General features: G+C 47.4%; 1 protein-coding gene across 1 annotated transcript in view; it reads left to right on the top strand.

Annotated features, from left to right (window-relative positions):
• The window catches only part of LOC120916463 (carcinoembryonic antigen-related cell adhesion molecule 16-like), a 38,190-nt gene that overhangs the window by 1,126 nt on the left and 15,689 nt on the right, over positions 1-21,375 (top strand). Inside the window, exons 2-3 of the mRNA XM_040327440.1 lie at positions 7,936-8,289; positions 19,972-20,043. Of these exons, the coding sequence (XP_040183374.1) occupies positions 7,936-8,289; positions 19,972-20,043 (426 nt within the window). The remainder of the gene's footprint in view (positions 1-7,935; positions 8,290-19,971; positions 20,044-21,375) is intronic.

Below are 21,375 nucleotides of genomic sequence, written 5' to 3'. Positions count from 1 at the left end.
CGCCAGGATTTCAGCGTTGTCAGCTGATATTTCCTCATAGTCTCAGGCAAAGGGATCTCCACCCTGCTGCTGAGCGAGTCTAGCAGCTGTTTGTAGGCGATTTCCAGCTCCCATTCCTGAACGGCCAGGAATTCCAAATCTTCCTGTACCCAGTGCACTTCTGAGACATTCAGTTTTCGCTCACTGTGCTCCATTATTTCCTCCAAACGCCACTCCCGATCGCTCCCAAAGTGGGGATCACTGGACATCCTCCAATACAACAATCCCAGGCCATCATAGCCAAAGCCTTCCGTGGGGCTGTCATCCGTTGACCACGGGCACTCTTGGACTACATACCACCGGAGGGCTCTGTAGCTCTCGTCCAACCGCATCTCTGCCCGGATCAGCCTGCTTAACTCTGCTGTCCACTCCTGCTTTGGTTGTGGACAGCACAACTTCATACTGTGACCAGTACCTTACATGGATGGAGGGGAGAGCTTTTCCCTGGTGTCGCTGCTCACGGGCTAGCGCTTCTTTCCAGAGTTTGCACCGGATCGAATCAGACCATCCAAGCAGGACCTCCTCTGATACTGGTCCTCTGCGCTGTATCTGCTTCTCTCGCAACCTCCTTCTGAATTCCTCTTCCATGGTTACTGGTATCTGTACCTCTCCTCTTCTTTCATTTGGTGCTGCTTCTTTAGGCGTTGTCAGCGAGTGCCGTATTTCTGCAACTCTCAGCTCATGTTGCCGCTCTCGTTCTCTCTGTTGCCGCTCTCGTTCTCTCTCCTCCTGCAGCTGGATGTCTCCAATAGTATTCTGTATGACGGTCTCTGATGGGTTAGTACCATATAATGCCAACCGTTGTCGAACTCATTGCTGAAACAAGTCTTCAACCGACCGGGGTCCTGCATCAACATCCCTCTGATCCATCTCGGGTAGCTCACTGATCAGGGTGGCCTTGTTCTTTGTTCTCAAGCAAGTCTTTTAGCATGGTTCTCCTGCAGGCTGCATAGCTGGTCATTCATGGTGGTGGTTTGGAGTTGTCCCAGTAACTGGAGAGCAAATCCCACCGCTGCCAACCAAAGTGACGAGATGCTCGCTCGCTTCCACTCTCCCGACACTCCTCTGCTACTATTGAGTCAGCTTGCAGATTGCAACGTCTGATGGTTCGGTCATCCAAGGCTCCGGGATCCGAACTACAGCTATGTGCCGTTCGGGATCCATTGGAACAAAACACCAGGCAGGCTGTATGTATGTTCAAACAGGACTCTCTTTAATGGCAGCATTCTGCTGGTTATATACAGTTTACAAGCTTATCATTAATCAAAGAACAATGAAATCTTCACCCCCTTTTCACACACTGGGGCTTCCATACAGATTTTAGGTAGACACTCTGGTGCCGACCCTGACAAGACACATTTCTTTAGATAATGACATCATTGAAGTTAATTACTAATTGTAACAGAATACGTTATCTAGACAGCTTGGCTCCGCATATAGAAGAGGTAATTACTACAGCGTTATATAAGGTACAACAAAGCAATCAGAATAATTAACATGAGCCAATTATCTAATCATTTAGCCTGACGAGGTGACTAGGCGTCTCGTCTGCAATTCCCCACTATACAATACACATACAATGAACTTCAATCACATTCTAAAAGACATTTACAGTAGTTGAGGTAATTATCTCCCAGAGACGTTCCGTCTCTGACAACAGCTATTCACCTGCAGAACACAATAAAAAGGTATTTCACAAGCCGGCTCCACTTAGCATTTCAATAGCCTGAGCTAAGCATTGAAGGGTCATTGTCCTATTGACCTAGTCAGGACAAAATAAACCACTTGTAATATGTCCAGTATCTCCTGCAATGAACTGTCAGTAATGTCCCATCTTCTGAAATACATGAATTAGGTTTTTAAGTAGAAACACTCCAGCACTCCAAGGTCCATGACAATTTCAATTTATAAATACTGTACTGGTGACCCCACAATAGGTATAAAACTTTTTCATGGAAGGGAGTCGAACAAGACACATGGCCACTCTTTAAAATTAGAAGAAAAGAGATTTAACTAAAACCATTAGATAAGCACCTTTACATCATAGATTTTCACACACAATTTCTACATTACAGATGCGTTTCTGTGTGAGTGTTTTTGATGCATTCTGGTGTTTTTTTTATGCATTTTTGATGCGTTTTTCCCTCTTTGTTTTCTTAATTTTAGTTGAGGAAATGTGCGTTCCAGTGCGTTTTTGATGCGCTTTCCCACGTTCCAGATAAATTCCTTACAGATGTAGCGGTACTCCCGCAGGAGCTGCTGATTAGTTTTGGGTCTACTCTCTGACCTATCAGCCCCTTTCAGTGGCTCGAACCCCCACTTGACACAACAGGCAAATGCAAATGTATTGTGAGTCCCACGTTTTGCTAGGACCACAATAACACATGTAAAATACACAATGACATGCAATAATGTTGTTACCTTCTTCTGCATGCAGTCCTCAGGAGCAAACACACCTCAAACAATCAATATAGTAAACCAAGGGTAACTTTACTTGGCAGGTAAAAAAAAAAAGATAAAAGAGCAAACAGCAGTTTACAAATATATACACATATATATATATATACTGTATATATATATATATATATATATATATAGCTGACTCTGCAAGGGCCCTTGCAAGAGTCAATAAGAGCAAAACTAAAGTGTTAATGTTATCAAATCTGCAAGTAGCTATAAGTAGTCTATGCCCGCGAGCTCCCCCTAGTGGGCAATTCCTTTAAGTACAGTTGCTGGTAATCTCAATTAGGCCTGGCCCAGATAACGTCAGATAGTTCCTCAGTGGTGAAGTCTATTGTAGATACGTTGGTGCACTTTAACTTATTTGTAATCCAAAGGGTTCTCTAATCAATGAAATAATGTAGAACAATAAAAAACAGTAACTTCAATTGTGCAAAGTATCTGTGCACTCCTTACTGGGAATATACTTCCAGCAGCAGTCACTTGATAATTAAATTAGGCTTGAGGCCTATACACACGTAAGGCCCCGTACACACGACCGAACATGTCCGCTGAAACTGGTCCGCGGACATGTCCGTCCGTGTGTACGGCCTAGCGGACAGGTTTCCTGGCCTAGCGGACAGGTTTCCAGCGGACAAAAGTTTCTTAGCATGCTTAGAAACTTGTTGTCATGAATATGCATCAAGCCTGTCTGCCTACCTGATCTCCATGTGTTCATTAGAGGCAGATCCTGCTCTGGTTCCCCTTTTTATCACTTCCTCTTCCTGTATGGCTCCACCCTAGTCCATCCCAGGAAGCCTATATTAACCGTTGCTCTACAGGTCTGCAGTGCTGTTCAACAGTGTTCCTATGCTTACTTCCTGTCTGCCTGTGCCCCTGACTATTTGCATGTTCCACGGTTATCCTTGTCTGCCTGTTGCCCTGACCTCGGCCTGTCCATCACCACTGTTTGTCCTGCTGGCTGCCTCCCCCTTCTCCCTGCGGAGTGTGACTTGAGGAATCCCGGGAACGCGACCTGGACCCAGTTGCGGCCAAGACCATCCCTACCACCAAGGGCTCTGGTGAATACAAAACTGGGTCTTAGACTCCGCGCCCTGGGTGACCTTAGGTTCACGCTTCGTCTCTGCTAGCAGCAGTCGGCCATAGGATTCACCACCCTGTGGTGCATCCCTGACCCCTACGGGGTGCACTTGTCATCTGGCTACGGGTGACCTGACAGTTTGAACAGCCATGAATCCGGCCGACATGCCGCTCCCCGCAGATGATCCATTACAGTGCATTGTTCGCAGACTCGAGACGCATGAAGCTAATCAGGATCAGGTGATGCGTTTCCTTCAGGATCTGGCTTCCCGCTTTGATCAGCTTCAGACCTCGCTGGGAACCCCGAATCCGCAACCCCAAGTACAACCAGCAGCTGCACCTGTTGCACCAGTCGCAGAGTCGCATTCACTGAAGTTATCACCTCCAATCCGTTTTTCTGGAGACTCCAAAGCCTGCAGGGGATTCCTTAGCCAATGCACTATTCATTTTGAGCTCCTGCCCCAGTACTTCTTGTCTGATCGGGCCAAGATAGCCTATATCATTTCTCTCCTCTCCGGGGAGGCCTTAGCCTGGGCTGCCCCTCTGTGGGAATTGAATGATCCAGTGGTTTCTAGCCTGCCTGTTTTCTTGAAACTTTTTCGGAATATCTTTGAAGAACCGGCTCGTGTCTCTTCAGCAGCCAGCGCCCTTTTACGTCTCCGCCAAGAATCCCGTTCAGTGGGACAATATTCTCTGCAGTTCCGTATCCACTCAGCTGAACTGAGCTGGAACAATGAGGCCTTAGTCGCAACCTTTTTGCATGGCCTATCTGATAGAGTGAAGGATGAACTAGCAGGAAGAACCATCCCCACTGATCTGGACGGAGTGATCTCCTTGTGTAATCAGATCGATATTCGCTTTCAGGAAAGGACCCTAGAAAAGCGACGCCAACATTCCTTGGCCCTTAGTCAGCCTGAGCTCCCCTCTCTTCGACCCGTGGAGCATCCCTTGCCAACTGAGGAACCCATGCAGCTGGGTCGGACCAGGCTATCCCCTGAGGAACGTGCCAGGCGCAGAACTCTAGGCCTGTGTCTATACTGTGGGGGCAAAAGTCATTTTCGTGACACTTGCCCTCTTCGCCCCGAGAAACGCTCGGGTTCAATACATCTGGAAGGTGGAGTATTGGATCCAGAAATATCTCCTTCACCTTCTCGTCTTTTTCTTCCTGTGTCCCTTCATTTTGGTGCTTCTTCTCATTCAGTCTCGGCATATCTGGATTCCGGAGCCGCTGGCAATTTCATAGACTGGGAAATCGCATCGTCCATGAGACTTACCCTTTTGCCCCTCACCACACCATTGGTGGTCTCGGCGATTGATGGCACTGTTCTCCCGGGGGGTCCTATTCGCTTCCAGACGGTCCCTGTTAAGATGTCAGTAGGCACACTTCACCAGGAGTGGATATCCTTCCTTGTTCTACCTAAGACCTCAGCTCCTATCGTTTTGGGTCTTCCTTGGTTAAGACTCCATTCTCCTCACATTGACTGGACTGCCGGACAGATCCTGGCTTGGGGTCCCTCCTGTTCCACGTCTTGCCTACCCAAGGTTGCCCCAAAAGAGAAACTTCCTGTTGCCACCATTCCAGAATCTTTTGCTCGTCCCACCACATGTAGTGATGTCCGGAATGTGTCCTGCAATAGTCAGGCTGATGCACTTTCTAGCCAATGTAGCACTCTGGATGAGGAGCCCGTCTGTGAACCTGAGCCGATCATTCACTCCAGTTTACCGTTGACTGTCCCTAAAACGCACAGCCAGGCTAACTTGTCTGCAAGTTCTGCAGTCACTACGCCTTGTGATGCGATTCGGGTAATCGCTACACCTGAATATGCTATTCAATCGGCCTCTGCATCAGCTATGCCAGGTCAGCCCATGCCCAGTGAGCCTCCTACCTTTTCTTGTTCAGGCCCTCCTGCAACCTGTCTAAGGGGCTCAATCCATCCTTTGGATAGATTGCCATCGTCGGCCAAATGGGGTTTTCTACCTTGTTTTCAGGGCTCTCTGCATTCTGCTGGTTTCCCTGCTATCCAGCTTGACTCCTGTGCCCTGTCACCTTCTAACCAACCTGACTTCAGGGTTCCTCTGACCTCTGCCCAGTCTGATGGTCCTGTGCTTAATCCCCAGTTCATCTTTAAGGGTCTGCTTGATCCTCCTCGGATTCCTGTTGACCCTCTCATGCCCTTACTTATTCCTAAAAGGCCTTTGGTCCTCAATAAATCCTCTCCTCCTGTCCCTACTTCGGTTCTGGTCAATGAGGATACTCAAGTTCTGGATTCTCGTCTCCGCAGAGGCGTTCTTCAGTACCTTGTGCTTTGGAGAGGATTTGGTCCTGAGGAGGCGTCTTGGATTTCTGCATCTGAGATCTTTGCGCCCCATTTGTCGAAGAGGTTTCTTCTGGGATTCCCCTTTAGCCCTGGCTCCAGGCTGGGGAGGGGGAGGGGCCTTAAGAGGGAGGGTACTGTCATGAATATGCATCAAGCCTGTCTGCCTACCTGATCTCCATGTGTTCATTAGAGGCAGATCCTGCTCTGGTTCCCCTTTTTATCACTTCCTCTTCCTGTATGGCTCCACCCTAGTCCATCCCAGGAAGCCTATATTAACCGTTGCTCTACAGGTCTGCAGTGCTGTTCAACAGTGTTCCTATGCTTACTTCCTGTCTGCCTGTGCCCCTGACTATTTGCATGTTCCACGGTTATCCTTGTCTGCCTGTTGCCCTGACCTCGGCCTGTCCATCACCACTGTTTGTCCTGCTGGCTGCCTCCCCCTTCTCCCTGCGGAGTGTGACTTGAGGAATCCCGGGAACGCGACCTGGACCCAGTTGCGGCCAAGACCATCCCTACCACCAAGGGCTCTGGTGAATACAAAACTGGGTCTTAGACTCCGCGCCCTGGGTGACCTTAGGTTCACGCTTCGTCTCTGCTAGCAGCAGTCGGCCATAGGATTCACCACCCTGTGGTGCATCCCTGACCCCTACGGGGTGCACTTGTCATCTGGCTACGGGTGACCTGACACTTGTCCGCTGGAAACCTGTCCGTCGGACATGTCCGATGGTTAGTACGACTCATCGGACATGTCCGCTGGTTATGACGTATAACCAGCGGCCCGAAATCCCGCGCATGAGTCGAATTGATTCGACGCATGCGTGGAAGCATTGAACTTTCGTGTTAGAGAACGTCGGTGTCTTCTACGTCACCGCGTTCTCTGTCCGCGGGGATTTTGGTCTGATGGTGTGTACACACATCAGACCAAAAGCTCCCAGCAGACATGTCCGATGAAAACGGTCCGCGGACCGTTTTCATCGGACATGTCTCCTTGTGTGTACAAGGCCTAATTGTATTGAACTGAACTAGTGCTGTGACACACTTATTGTTTCTCCCGGTATAATTTAACCTTTTAACCTTTTGCCTTTTAATCTCACAATATCAGTCCCCAAAGCAGTGTGGAACTTAGGCCTATTTGTAACTCAGTTCAGCTTAATGAAGTTTTCTCCGAGGAACTACAAGTTCCAACAACACTGTGGTAGTAAGTCTAAGTGTAAGAGTGTATCAAGCAACTGTGGGCGGCTGCCCTGCTCACCACACTGGACCTGGAAGAACTGGAAACCTCTGCTCCGGCTGTCCCTGGATCCTGCTTTCAGTCAACACAAGCACTGCTTAGCTTCACAGGATGGTTGGAACCTTTGGCTCTTTAATTAGGCAAATTAGGCGGTCGCCTGAGGCCTCACACTCACCGGGGCCTCGCGGCAGCCTAACTTACCCAATGCATTACCCCAGTTTTGAGGGACAGGTGACCTTAATGCCGCTGTGCTCAGGCAGTTTTAAGAGCCCTGACTCAGGAGCGGGGCCACCAGTGTCCCTAACAACCAGTGAATATTGATAACACCACCCCTTGTGACGTCAATGACCCAGCCCTCAGTCAATGTCGTCACAAGGGGGTGGGTTCACCAGGTGACATCACCGGGTGGCCCCCGCCCCTTAGTTATTAAAGAGCAGGATCTGGGGGCCACCTTGTTAAAGGGGGCTTTGAGATTCCGATAAACCCCCTGCCCGCAGACCCCCACAACCACTGGCCAGGGTTGTGGGGAACAAGCTCTTGTCCTTGAATATTTTTTTTCCTTCATGGGTGTGAGTGGGGCCCCATGTCAAGTTTTGCCTAAGGCTTCGCAAAGCCTAGAGCCACCTCTGCTAATGTGTTATAAATTACAGCTCAGTATTGGTTGACCAATCAGAACAGTACAGATATACAGGTATTTCTCTTTTTCCCATGTGAGCTGTGAATGGACTGGTTACACTATAATTTTATATTACTTTATATTTGAGACATACAATTGCTGATCTTCTTATCTGTCACTTTCTCTTGCAGTTCTCCTCGGTGTGTTGGTGGATGTGTCCGGTGGAATGATGAGTGTTCAGCTGATCCCTCAGAATCCGGTCACTGGGGGATCTGTCACTCTGAGTGCTACTGGGATTACTGGGAGAATTCAGACTTTTACTTGGTATAAAGGACCGAGCGTAGACAGAGAATATGAAATCCTTACATATACCCCTGGTGACAGGAACCCACTTATTCCTGGACCTCTTCATTGGAGTAGGGTGACAGCTTTCCCTAACGGATCTCTACAGATCTCCAACCTAGATAGAACTGACGAGGGAAATTACATAGTATTGATACAAACAGATACACAAAGCCTTCTAGTTCTATACTTGAAAATCTATGGTGAGTAACGCATCAGAAAATTGTCATACAGATTTACCCGAAATGTATTTGTTTATTTTTCACTGTATTTTTTGTAATGTAAAGGAATACATGGTGGGGAACTAAAGTTTAACTAAAGGGAAAAATGTAGATATGTAGAGTGGTGAGAGGGTTAGAGCCTCTGTCAGGATTTCATTGCAGTCTGTGTCCCCCATGCAGCTTGTTTAACCACTTCACGCAAATCAAATTACCCGTACGTCGGTACTTTTTCACTAATTATCGTTGTTATTGCAGCAGCTAGCTGCCATAGCTCCATTATTTTTGGGAACGGCAGGATAAAAGTGGTCTCTGCGGCGGATTCACCGTGAGATCCTTTTTATCGGTGACAGGAAAGGTGCCCACCTCCTCCCGCCGCGCTCCGGTCATCTCCGCCGATTAAACAAACACGTTTTGTCACCTGACTGCCTGGATGCCGAGTGAGGGGAAGATGGCCCCCGCTCGTCCATAGTGTTGGAAGGCGAAAGCAATGTCAAACGTCACTTCCGCCCAATGCTCTTAACCACTTTAGACCATTTTGTTGCTAAAGGACCTTGCCCCTTTTTGCGATTCGGCACTGCGTCGCTTTAACTGACAATTGCACGGTCGTGCGACGTGGCTCCCAAACAAAATTGACGTCCTTTTTTCCCTCAAATAGAGATTTCTTTTGGTGGTATTTGATCACCTCTGCGGTTTTAATTTTTTTGCGCTATAAACAAAAATAGAGCGACAATTTAAAAAAAAAAATCAATATGTTTTACATTTTGCTATAGTAAATATCCCCCAAAAATATATAAAAAAAAAATGTTTTCTCAGTTTAGGCCGATACGTACTCTTCTACATATTTTGGTAAAAAAAAGTTATAGCGTTTACAAAATAGGGGCGGCGATCAATGATTTTTTTTTCATGACTGCGACATTATGGCGGACACTTTTGACACAATTTTGGGACCATTGTCATTTTCTCAGCGAAAAGTGCTATAAAAATGCACTGATTACTGTGAAAATTACAATGACAGTGAAGGGGTTAACCACTAGGGGGCGCTAAAGGGGTTAAGTGTGTCCTATTGTGTGTTTCTTACTGTCGGGGAGCGTGGCTGGACGTGTGACGCCACTGATCGTCGTTCCCTATGACAGGGAACAGACGATCACTGACACTGCCACAGACAACGGTGAAGGTTTGTTTACACTCACCTCTCCCCGTTCTTCAGCTCCTGTGACCCGATTGCGGGACACCGGCGGCGATCGGGTACTGGGTTCTTAAAGTGGACGTACCTGTACGTCCATGTGCGCAGCCGTGCCATTCTGTCAACGTATATCGTCGTGCGGCGATCCTTAAGTGGTTAAAGGAGAATTAAAAAAAAAATTCAAATGACATTTACATTTAGTGTAAATATGAGATATGAGGTCTTTTTGACCTCAGATCTCATATTTAAGAGGTCCTGTCATGCTTTTTTTCTAATAAAGGGATGTTTACATGTTTTAAAGACAGTGTAAAAGTTAAAAGTAAAATAAGAAAAAATAAAATAAAAATAAAAGCGCCCTGTCCTGACGAGCTCGCGCACAGAAGCGAACGCATACGTGAGCAGCGCCCGCATATAAAAACAGTGATCAAACTACACATGTGAGATATCGCCGCGATCGTTGCCTGACATGAAGCCTGACATGTTGGGTATCGGTTTATTCGGGGTAACATTATCTTTCACAATATAAAACAAAATTGGGCTAACGTTACTTTATTCAAAAAAGTGTATTTTTTATAAAAGAAAGTGCACTTGTAAGCTCGCTGCACAAATAAGGTGTCACTGAAAGTATTGCAACGAGCACCATTTTATTCTCTAGGGTGCTAGAAAAAATATATAATATGTTTGTTTGTTTTTTGTAATTTTCTAGAAAAAAAAAACAAATTTTAACTTTTAAACAACAAGTGTCAAAAAGAGGCTTGGTTCTTAACCACTTGCCAACCGCCGCACGCAGATGTACGTCGACACAATGGCACGGGCAGGCATATGGGCATACCTGTAAAATCTGACTGTTAGTACACTCCATCAGACAATTGTTGTCCAACTTTTGGCCAACAAATGTTGGATGGCAGGCTAGTAAATTTTCAGCGGTCAATGGTCTGTTGTCATGATGTCATCTCTCTGCTTCCCGGATGCCTGCACAGTGAGGACAGAACTGTCCTGCAGGGATGCAGGGTGTCGGGCGGTGAGAGATGATGTCATCTCTCTGCTACCCCACCTGACGGCTCCCTGATTGACCAGCTGTCTACTCGCCCACGAGCCGCCCAGCCGCCCACTCTCATCCACGGAGCCGCCCACTCTCTCATCCACGGAGCCGCCTGCTCTCTCATCCACGGAGCCGCCTGCTATCTCATCCACGGAGCCGCCTGCTCTCTCATCCACGGAGCCACCCGCTCTCTCATCCACGGAGCCGCCTGCTCTCTCATCCACGGAGCCGCCTGCTCTCTCATCCACGGAGCCGCCCGCTCTCTCATCCATGGAGCCGCCTGCTCTCTCACCCACATTCTTGGGGGGGCAATTTGTCCGGCTCTGGGGCCCCCAGTCTGTGCCCTGTCATGCCCGCTCAGTAAGACGACCCTGGCTTTACCTGTCCCTTTTGCTTAAAAGGCATTTACTGTGACATCAATGGTTCCTAGGGCCGCGGCAGGAGCAAGCACCCACAGCTTCCTTAGGAACCAGTGACAGCGGGAAGCTGTCATATATAGAAGCGTTAGAAATACCACTTCTATATATTATTTCCAGCTCCCGCCGAACAAGGGGCAAAATGAGCCAAAGTTCAGGCATTCGTCCAAACACCCAAACAGCCAAAGTTCAGTCCGAATAGTTGACTTTTTCCCCCTCATACTGTATACAGTAATGACTGAATTTGGTGCATTATTTCTTACTTCTATTTCCTATTTACTGTATATTTTATCTTTTAGTTACTGTTAAAGCGGAAACTGAAATGGTGGAAGCTTTTGCAAATATGTATCAATCCATATTTTACACCTTGTTTGCATTTTATGTTGATACTGTAGATAGAAAGATAGAAGTACAGACAGACAGACAGACCGTTTTTTGGGTACACAATGATATATACAGGCAGGTATAGCATTTTGCTATTGTATTTGAAGAAAGTTAAAGGGACCTGTTTTATTTGTTTAAAATAACAAACATATCATACTTACCTCCACTGTGCAGCTGGTTTTGCACAGAGTGGCCCCGAACATCCTCTTCTGGGGTCCCTCGGCGGCTCTCGCGGCTCCTCCCCGCATTAGATAACCCCCTAGGAGAAGCTTTCTCCCGAGGAGGTTACCTTGCGGGTACGCCCCCGAGTCATACACTCGGTGTCCATAGACGCCGAGTGTATGACTCGGCCCCACCCCCCAGAATCCGTGTCATTGAATTTGATTGACAGCAGCGGCAGCCAATAGCTGCGCTGCTATCAATCTATCCAATCAACGGCATGACTCGTGGAGAAGAGGATGCCGGGGACGCGCTGAGCAGGTGAACTGGTTAAACAGGGGGTCTGGGGGGTCGGTGATTGCCAGGTGTTTTTTCACCTTAATGCAAAAGATGCATTAAGGTGAAAAAACGCAAAGGTTTACAACCCCTCTAAAGTGTCACTAAACCCACATGAGTAATATCTGTATATGCGGTAAAGCATGCTTGTTATATTCACTGTGGAACCTAAAGTGTTAATCCTCTTCATTGTGTAAAAAAGCTGTTTGATCCTGTCTTCTTTGTTTATCCCCTTCTTCCACTGTCCCCAATCGATCTGCTGATAGAACAGAGTCTTGGAGGCACTCTACACATGCTCAGTTTGCTGTGTATTGCCAGATAGTTTTTTTCTTGGGGGGGGGGTGCATGTGATCAACACAGGGACAATCAGCACTGTCCAGACGGAGGGTCAGGGGTCCTGCAGCCTCATAGGAAAGTCAGAGCAGAATGAAAACTCCTCCTACAAGCTTTAACCAGACACTGATAGAGATCACAATGGCTGCTATATACTGCTGATGAGAAACAGCATTTAGCATGTTATAGTTACTAAAATAATTGTATTTTAGTAAATATAAACTGCTAAATACCATTTATCCTCAACAGTGTAGCAGTCTTATGACATATGTATGTATGAACAGCGATTTGTCATTTCCCCATGTCAGTCCACCCCCCCTACAGTTAGAACACACCCAGGGAACATGATTAACCTCTTCCTCACCCCCTAGTGTTAACCCCTTCACTGCCAGTGACATTTTTATTGTAATCAATGCATTTTTATAACACTGATCGCTATATAAATGCCAATGGTCCCAAAAATGTGTCAAAAGTGTCCGAAGTGTCCATCATAATGTCGCAGTTCCGAAAAAAATCACTGATCGCTGCCATTACTAGTAAAAAAAAAATATTAATAAAAATGCCATAAAACTATCCCCTTTCTTGTAAACGCTATAACTTTTGCGCATACCAATCAATAAAAGCTTATTTAGATTTTTTTTTACGAAAAATATGTAGACGAATACGTATCGGCCTAAACTGAGGAAAAAAATAGTTTTCTTTTCGATATTTTTGGGGGATATTTATTATAGCAAAAAGTAAAAAATAAAAAATAAATTCAAAACTGTCGCTCTATTTTTGTTTATAGAGCAAAAACTAAAAACCGCAGAGGTGATCAAATACCACGAAAAGAAAGCTCTATTTGTGGGGAAAAAAGGACGACAATTGTGTTTGGGAGTCACGTCGCACGACCACGCAATTGTCAGTTAAAGCGACGCAGTGCCGAATCACAAAAAGTGGCCTGGTCTTTGACCAGCAATATGGTCCGGGGGTTAAGTGGTTAAAGTGGAGGTCCAGCCCCCAAAAAAATAAAAAACATAGCTAAAAATTCGCAAAAAAAATGTTTATAATTACCAGAAAAGTCTGTTACTAGGCAGATAATCATAATCTGCCTCTTCCTCTTCCGCGGTGAGGTTCTGTGTTCTCCTCCTCGCGAAGCCTCTTCTCGGACACTCTGGACGGTGTTCCCATTCACAAATAGCCGCGCGTCAACTTCCGGGATGTGAGGACGCTTCTCCTCAGAGCTCCGGCCGTGGAAATATCCTGAACTATCCTGACGGGTCCCAGACTTGAGCATTCTCTAACTAATTGAACGGGATTATAGAGGAAGGTGCCTGGAATCCGGAGATGGTGAAACACGGTCCCAGCATGGACCCCACTTCGACGGGGAAGCTCTCAAAGTTTTCCCACGAGGCATCCCAAAATGGCGCCCGCTCTGCTCACAGGGCCTCGTCCGCGCCCCGGGCTCGTGGAGGACCCGAGGACGATAACGAGTGGCCGAGTCTGCCCAATGCCCTAGCGTCTCCCCCGGCCTCTCCTCACCCGGACGGGGAGGAGGGCGGCTCACAGGACGGACAACCGACGCTGATGCAGATCATGGACACTATCAAAAGCTGCCATGCCGCTCTGTCATCGCAGGTGGACGCTATCAGGGTGGACTTTGCCATCCTGAAGGATGATGTACATAAGGTCAGGCAGCGGGTTACACAGGCTGAGCAGCGCATAGGATCGGCGGAAGATGTGCTTAACCCCCTCGTGGTGCAGGTGAGAGATATGGCGGCGGACCACAAGTCCCAGGAGGCCAAGCTGGGAGACATCGAAGATAGATTGAGAAGGAACAACCTTCGGTTCCTGGGCTTCCCGGAGGGATCTGAGGGGAAGACACCGGAGGAATTCCTGATATCCTGGCTCAAGAAGACCTTTGGAGAGGAAGATTTCTCCCACCTGTTTGCCATCGAGAGAGCACATAGAGTGCCCCTGAGAGCACCTCCACCAGGTAGATTTCCAAGGCCCATGCTGGCCCGATTCCTTTACTTCAGGGATAAGGAGACTATCCTGCGCAAAGCCCGCAATATGCCTGAGCTGATGTTTAATGGCAATCGCATCTCCATTTTTCCGGATTTCTCGGCGGCCACCCAAAAACAACGGGCAGCATTCCAAAGTGTCAAGCAACGCCTGAGAGAACGCAGCCTGCCATACAGTATGCTCTACCCTGCTAAACTGTGAGTGGTACACAAGGGGCAGACGCAATTCTTCATGTCCCCTAGGGAGGCGAACCGCTGGTTGGAATCGTTGGGACATGGATAAGGTAGATATGCACCCCCCTTGTTTTCTTGCCTAACTGTTGCCCTTGCTGGAGGTCCTGGGGGGGACCCCCCAGGTACTAATGACTGAGATATTTGGTGAGCGGCGCATCTGACATTGCCATTGCTGCCTTTCAATGACTGTCATTCCCTGGTTTGATGGATCCTCCATGATTTATGTACTGTTGGAAGACTCCTAGGAATTAAGTCTTGACCACGGCCCGGTCTGAGCTCTGCTTTAACTTACCTATTTGTCCCTATAAGTTCCTGACCGGCTGGTGCAGGAAGCTGACCCCCCTTTAGGGACAAACTTCTGTGAACTACTGTTTGGGGAAAAAGCCTGTGGGATGTTTAGGGCTGCAGGCAGGGTGGGGGGAGGGTGGTTGGGGATCCTCTGTTCTGGATCCGGGACAGTTCTGTTTTTTTTTCATTTTTTCATACGCTATTCTTGGGCCCTGTTTTTGGGTTATTTTGTTTCTTTTGTCTCCCCCATGCCTCCAATGTATGGGAGCCCTGGCTCCAACTGGATCGTAACTAGCCCACAATGTACTATAATGAATGCTTCTCCATACCTCGAATATATTTACTGTATTGATACACTGTACTTGATGATGATATTACAGAGTACTGCCTGGGTATATGTGGGGGAATGCCGTGGAGTGCTTCGCTCTGGGGCGGACTGCCCCAGGTCTCGATTTAAATATGACTGCCAAGATGCAGACTATTAACTTGCTGTCCTGGAACGTACGAGGACTTAACGCCAAAATTAAACGATCCCTCGTTTTTAAATATATCATGAGACATAAACCGCAGGTCATATTCCTTCAGGAATCACATCTAGTGGGCTCCAAGACACTAGCTCTGCATAGAGCTTTTATTAGTAAGGCATTCCACTCTACCTACTCCACCTGGGCCAGAGGAGTATCAGTCCTTATAGCTAAATCCCTCCTATGCACTACTAAGACAGTTAAAACGGACCCCTTTGGGCGATATGTGATCCTAGTACTGATAATTAATAACCAGCCGTATACCTTGGTGGCAGTATACATCCCACCCCCATTTACGGGGGGAGTCTGGGATGAGGTAATGAAGGAGGTTTTGCAGGTGGCGGAGGGTCCTATCATTTTAGCGGGGGACATGAACGCAGTTCTATCCCCTGACAAGGATAGGTTTGGGATGGCAGCGGTGAGGGGGACCCCTCTGGAGGCGTGTGTGGCACAATATGACCTAGAGGAGGCCTGGAGGTGGAAGCATCCGGATACCCGGGCCTACTCTTGCTTCTCCGCCACATTTAATACCCTATCAAGACTAGACATGTGTTTTGTGTCCAAGGGGCTTCTCCCACGAGTGGTGGATGTTCAGTATCTACCAAGGGCCGTTTCGGACCACTCCCCATTGATGGTCACTATAGACATGGAAAAACCCCGGGGGTATACAATGTGGAGGTTAAGCCCCCTGTGGCTTAAGGAGGAATATTTTGAGAGATCCACTGCCACGTCCATTAGAAATTTCTGGTTAGAGAATAGGGGGGAGGCCCCGGTAGGGGTCACTTGGGACGCATTTAAAGCCACACTCAGGGGAGTGATTAAGGGGGAGGTTAAACGGCTCCAATCTGACAGGGAGTGGAGGGTTAGAGAATCGGAGCAGATAGCTACGGAGGCTGAGGTGGCATATATCGATGACCCTACCCCTGACACGCATATGAAATGGAGAGAGAGTATACGTCAGCTGGATTTGGTGCTGGTGGAAAAGACACAAAAAAAATTGCTTTATCAAGCGCAGCGAATTTTTGAATTTGGAGATAAAAATAGCAGGTTGCTGGCCTATCTAGCACATTCACACCAGGCACCAACGTCTATCCCACGTATATACAATGCACGGATGCAGCTCTGTACCTCACAAGAGGATATTGCTAAGGCATTTATTGATTTCTATTCTAACCTATACACCTCGAGGGTAGACTATGATGGGGAAACGGTGCAGGCCTATTTAGCCCCGGTGCCCCTCCTGGAGCTCTCCGGAGAGGCGGCAGCAGAGCTTGACCTCCCCATTACTGTGGAGGAGGTGGTGTCAGCCATACATTCCCTGAACTCAAATAAGACCCCGGGAATGGATGGATTTCCGGCTGAATGGTACAGCACATATGCCGACAGCCTGGCACCCCAAATGCTCAGGATGTATATGGATGCCTATCAAGGGGGGGCGCTCCCTGAATCTCTGAGAGAGGCACTAATAGTGCTGATTCCCAAGCCGCACAAGGACCATGATCTCTGCGAATCCTATAGACCAATATCGCTCATTAACGTCGATGCAAAGATTCTTGCTAAATTATTGGCTAAACGCCTGAATCCGAAGATTGCGTCCATAATTCATCAGGACCAGACGGGTTTTATACCTGAGAGGTCGACAGCGATTAACCTGCGACGGCTTTTCACTATTTTGCAGTCTGGAGGACCCACGCCGGATACTAGAGTAGTGGTGTCCCTGGACACGCATAAAGCGTTTGATTCCATTGAATGGTCTTATCTCATAGCAGTCCTTGGGCGGTTGGGGTTCGGCCCCAGATTCACAAAATGGGTCCAAATATTGTATGCTGCCCCAAGGGCTAGGCTCAGGGTTAACAATGCCATCACGGATTCCTTTCCAATTGCTAGGGGCACGCGGCAGGGGTGCCCGTTGTCACCCCTGTTGTTTGCTCTGGCAATAGAGCCGCTGGCTGCACAGCTGAGGGAGGATGGGAATGTCAGGGGCTGTATGATCAATGGGTTGGAGGAAAAGACATCCCTCTACGCGGACGATATGCTTCTGTACCTGGCAGAGGCAGAGGGATCGCTGACCACCGCCCTGAGACTAATATCAGCCTTCGGAGACTTTTCAGGTTTTAGGGTGAACTGGACCAAATCTATTGTGTTTCCCTTTAGCTCTGATGGACTCCTGAGGTTGCCCCCGGATGTCCCACTCAAAGTGGTATCTAAGTTTCGTTATTTGGGAGTGGAAGTACAGCTGCCGATAGGGACCTATATGTGCAATAATCTGACCCCTATGAAGGCTCGCTTGAAGGAAAGTCTGAAAACATGGGCTAAACTACCATTGGGCCTCCTCGGGAAAATAAACATCTTCAAGATGATCTATTTGCCCAGGTTCCTTTACCTATTCTGGCATGCACCAATCTATATCCCAAAAAAGTGGTTCGTGGAAATCAATACGATGCTAACATCCTTTCTCTGGGGCCTTAAGCCCGCAAGGGTGTCCCTGGACACGCTCCACTTACCAATAAAGGAGGGGGGACTTGCCCTGCCGAATCTGCATTGTTACTACCTTGCAGCCCAGTTGACACACGTGCACTGGTGGGGGTTCCCGAACCTATGTATTGCATCAGTGGCCACTCAGGCGGCCTTGGTCCACTCATTTGAAGGCCTGATCAATGTACTATATAGAAATGGTCCATATCCGCTGGGAGGGGGGGAAATACTAAAAATGTCATATAAAATATTCCATATCTGCAATAAAAGGGTGGGGGGTTCTAGTCTTGAGGCCTCCCCCAATGCCCCTTTGTGGCACAATTCCCAACTAAGAGAGATAGTCAAGGTACCGGATGGGTCGTGCTGGGCGAAGTATGGAGTCAAGTATGCCCATCAGCTGTTCAGGGATGGGGTGTTCAGAAGTTTTGCAGATCTGAAAACTGAGTATGGGGTCCCTAACGCGTTCTTTTTTAGATACCTGCAGCTGCGACATGCTGTGACGGCTCAATACGGTGGGGGGGTGGTGGCGCTCTCCCCCTCCAAAATGGAAAAGGTGCTCACTGACGGGGACCACTCGCAACTGATCTCTAGGTACTATTTTGTGCTGCTGACGTCCTCCTCCCCTAGGATGGAGAGAGTTAGGGCGCAGTGGCAAGCAAACATACCATCCCTTACTGAGGAATCCTGGTCAGAGGCCCTTGAATCACTGGTGCCCTCGATGATCTCAGCTAGAGACAAGATAACGCAATTTAATTACTTGCACAGAGTATACTACACTCCCAAACGGTTACACAGTATGGGTAGAGGAGAATCATCTGAATGCCCCCGATGCCAGGCGGCGGAGGGTGACTTTTTCCATATGGTGTGGCAGTGCCCTCGAGTGGAGGGGTTCTGGAAAGAGATACTATCATTTCTGGAGGTTAACTTGGAGCTACCTAATATATACTCCCCGGCTAGGTGTCTGTTAGGGGACCTGGAGGAGGAGGAATTATCTGTATCAAAGAAAACGCTCTTGAAAATACTCTTTTGCTATGCTAAAAAGGCCCTGGCCCTTAACTGGCGAAAACCATCTCCCCCATCTCTGCAGGGCTGGGTGAAACTGGTGAATAATGCACTGCCAATGTATAAATTGACTTACGCAGCTCGGGGTTGCCCGAAAAAATTCGAGAAAGTATGGGCAGGATGGATTGAGAAGGTCTCGGGAGATATAGAGGTATAATGAAGATGCTGGGTGTGATGTAGGTAATATGGCTCAAGGTGGGAACCTACTGTTCTGACCGGGGCTGAATGGAAATGGGCAGAGTACTAGGAGGCATGGGGGAGAGACTCCCTTTGGGGGTTTTTCCTTTCCCTTCCCCTTTCTTTGTTTTTTTTTTTTTTTTTGTTGTTTTTGTTTTTTTTTCTTTTTGATTTTCTCTCCTTCTGTTAGGATGTTGAGGTTATGATATAAAAAAAAAAACGGAAAAAGAGCAAGATTGCTATGCTGGTCGGATTATATGTACGTGTTGTACTGTCATGACTTTGAACTTAAATGTAAGAAATGAAAAACTTTTTGACCCATGAGATGAGAAAATGTGTACTGTACTATGTTGCTTGTTATGCTTTAAACATGTACAATAAAATTTACACTTTAAAAAAACAAATAGCCGCGCGACTCGCACATGCACAGTAGGAAATGGGCAGTGAAGCCGTAAGGCTTCACTACCTGTTTCCCTTAGTGAGGATGGCGGTGTCGGGACAAGCCACGATCGACGGATCGGCCTCGGGCGGCCAACATTGCTGGCAACCTGGACAGGTAAGTGTGCTTATTAAAAGTCAACAGCTACAGTGTTTGTAACTGCTGACTTTTTTTTTTTTTTTTAAAGCCGGGCCTCCGCTTTAAGGCTCCATTCACACCTCCGCGACAAGATACGCCGCGTACGTGGCGTATTTTGCCGCGAGTGTGTAACTTTTTTTTTTTTTTACAAAGCCTTGCCATTGCTTTGTATGGCCGAACGCCAATGCCGCCTGAAAAAAAGGGTCCAGGACTTTTTTTCAGGCGGCAGGCGTACGGCGTCTATAAGATGTGAACCATCTCCATAGACAGCAATGGGAATTCTCCCCTCTAGCGGCACAAGCGTCCGGCGTCGGGCGTTTTGTCACCTAGATGTGAATGGGCTATAAGAGGGCAAATCCTTCCGGAGCTGAAGTGGTTAAGAATACTCTTTATGAAATTCTTCATTTTGTAGGATGACTAATATAACATTTGTTTAGTGAACTAACTGTTCCTATTTTCTTCCCTTTACAGACATGGTTCATACACCAAAAATCAAAGCTTCTACCTCATTTCCTAAGGAAAATGATGCCGTCACACTCACTTGTGAGTCCACGAATGCAGAGAAGATTGTATTATTATTTAGAAAAATAAGTATTGTGGAAGATGGGCTTTTAAGTGGTAATCTCTGTGGTTCAGATAAAACACATATATATATATATATTCATTATTAGAAAGATAAAAAAGTTTATTTATTAATACATATATTATTCATTAAACAGAGACTTAGGCCCAGATTCACGTAGAGCAGCGCAAATTAAGTTACTCCAAACGTATATCATTTAAGTTACGGCGCCTTAATTTTGTGTCGTAAGGGCCGTATCCACAGTGCATTTGCGCCCAAAATTGCGCAAGCGTAACTTAAATCCCGAGGCGTAAGGCAGGGTTATTGCAAGTGTGAAGGAAGTGGGCGTGCTCCATTGTAATGAGCCGTGACCCCATGCAAATGAAGGGCCGGCCGTACTGCGCATGTGCGCACGAATCTGCACCTCACTGGGCATGTGCAGAACTGGGCTCGGCACAATCAGTGAGATAGGTAAAAGGCCAAGCGTACTTAGTTTGAGAATCGCCCTGTGTATAAATAGCCCCAGACAAACACACTTCCCTTGCAAAAGTACATCCCTGTGTTCCCCTTCCTAGAGCAAGTTGCTTCTGCTCTGTCGTCTGTTGGTGTGTGTTGGTGAGTTTAGTGTTAGTTAAAAGATTTGGAGGAGTAGTAGAGTGTAGTAGTTGTGTTTTTTTTCTAAGTGTATTTTCTGTTTGTTTTTTCTGATTGTTTTTTTTCTGAGTGTATTTTCTGTTTGTTTTTTCTGATTGTTTTTGAATTTGTATTAGCTGTCTGCTTGTGTGGTTTGATTTTTGTGTGTGTTTGTTGTGTGAGTATTTGTGTTTGTTTGTTTGTTGTGTTTGTTTTTTGTTGGTGCTGAGTGTTGGGTGTTATGGCACCGAAGCGCAGGAAGCTTAATTTTTCCAACACAGAAAAGCAGATACTTGCTAGGGCCATCACCCGTTACGGGCCTTATTTGCATGGCCCTGAGAGCCGGAACACCACCCCGGCCAGGAGGAGGGAGATCATTAAAAAAATTACTGATCAGATCAATGCGGCGGGGGGGGGGGAGACGAGGACCCCCAATGGGATTCAAAAGAAGATCAACGATCTTAGGAGCCTGGTCCGGGACAAGATGGCCAAAATAAATGCCCATGCCACGGGCACTTGAGGAGGCCCACCCTGCCCCGTCAGGCTGACTGAGGAGGAATGGGCAGTGGCCCGGTGTTTCCATAGCCAGCAGGTGGTGGGCCTGCCTGGCTTTCAATCTGATTCTCCTTTGAGGACAGGTAATTTTTGGGTTTTTCTATCTGGTGATTAGCATGTGTGGG

This window comes from Rana temporaria, chromosome 10 (genome assembly GCF_905171775.1).
Source record: "Rana temporaria chromosome 10, aRanTem1.1, whole genome shotgun sequence".
In the NCBI taxonomy this organism is placed as follows: Eukaryota; Metazoa; Chordata; class Amphibia; order Anura; family Ranidae; genus Rana; species Rana temporaria.
The sequence above is the reverse complement of the archived record's forward strand: the minus strand, read 5'-3'. Positions and strand labels throughout refer to the sequence as shown.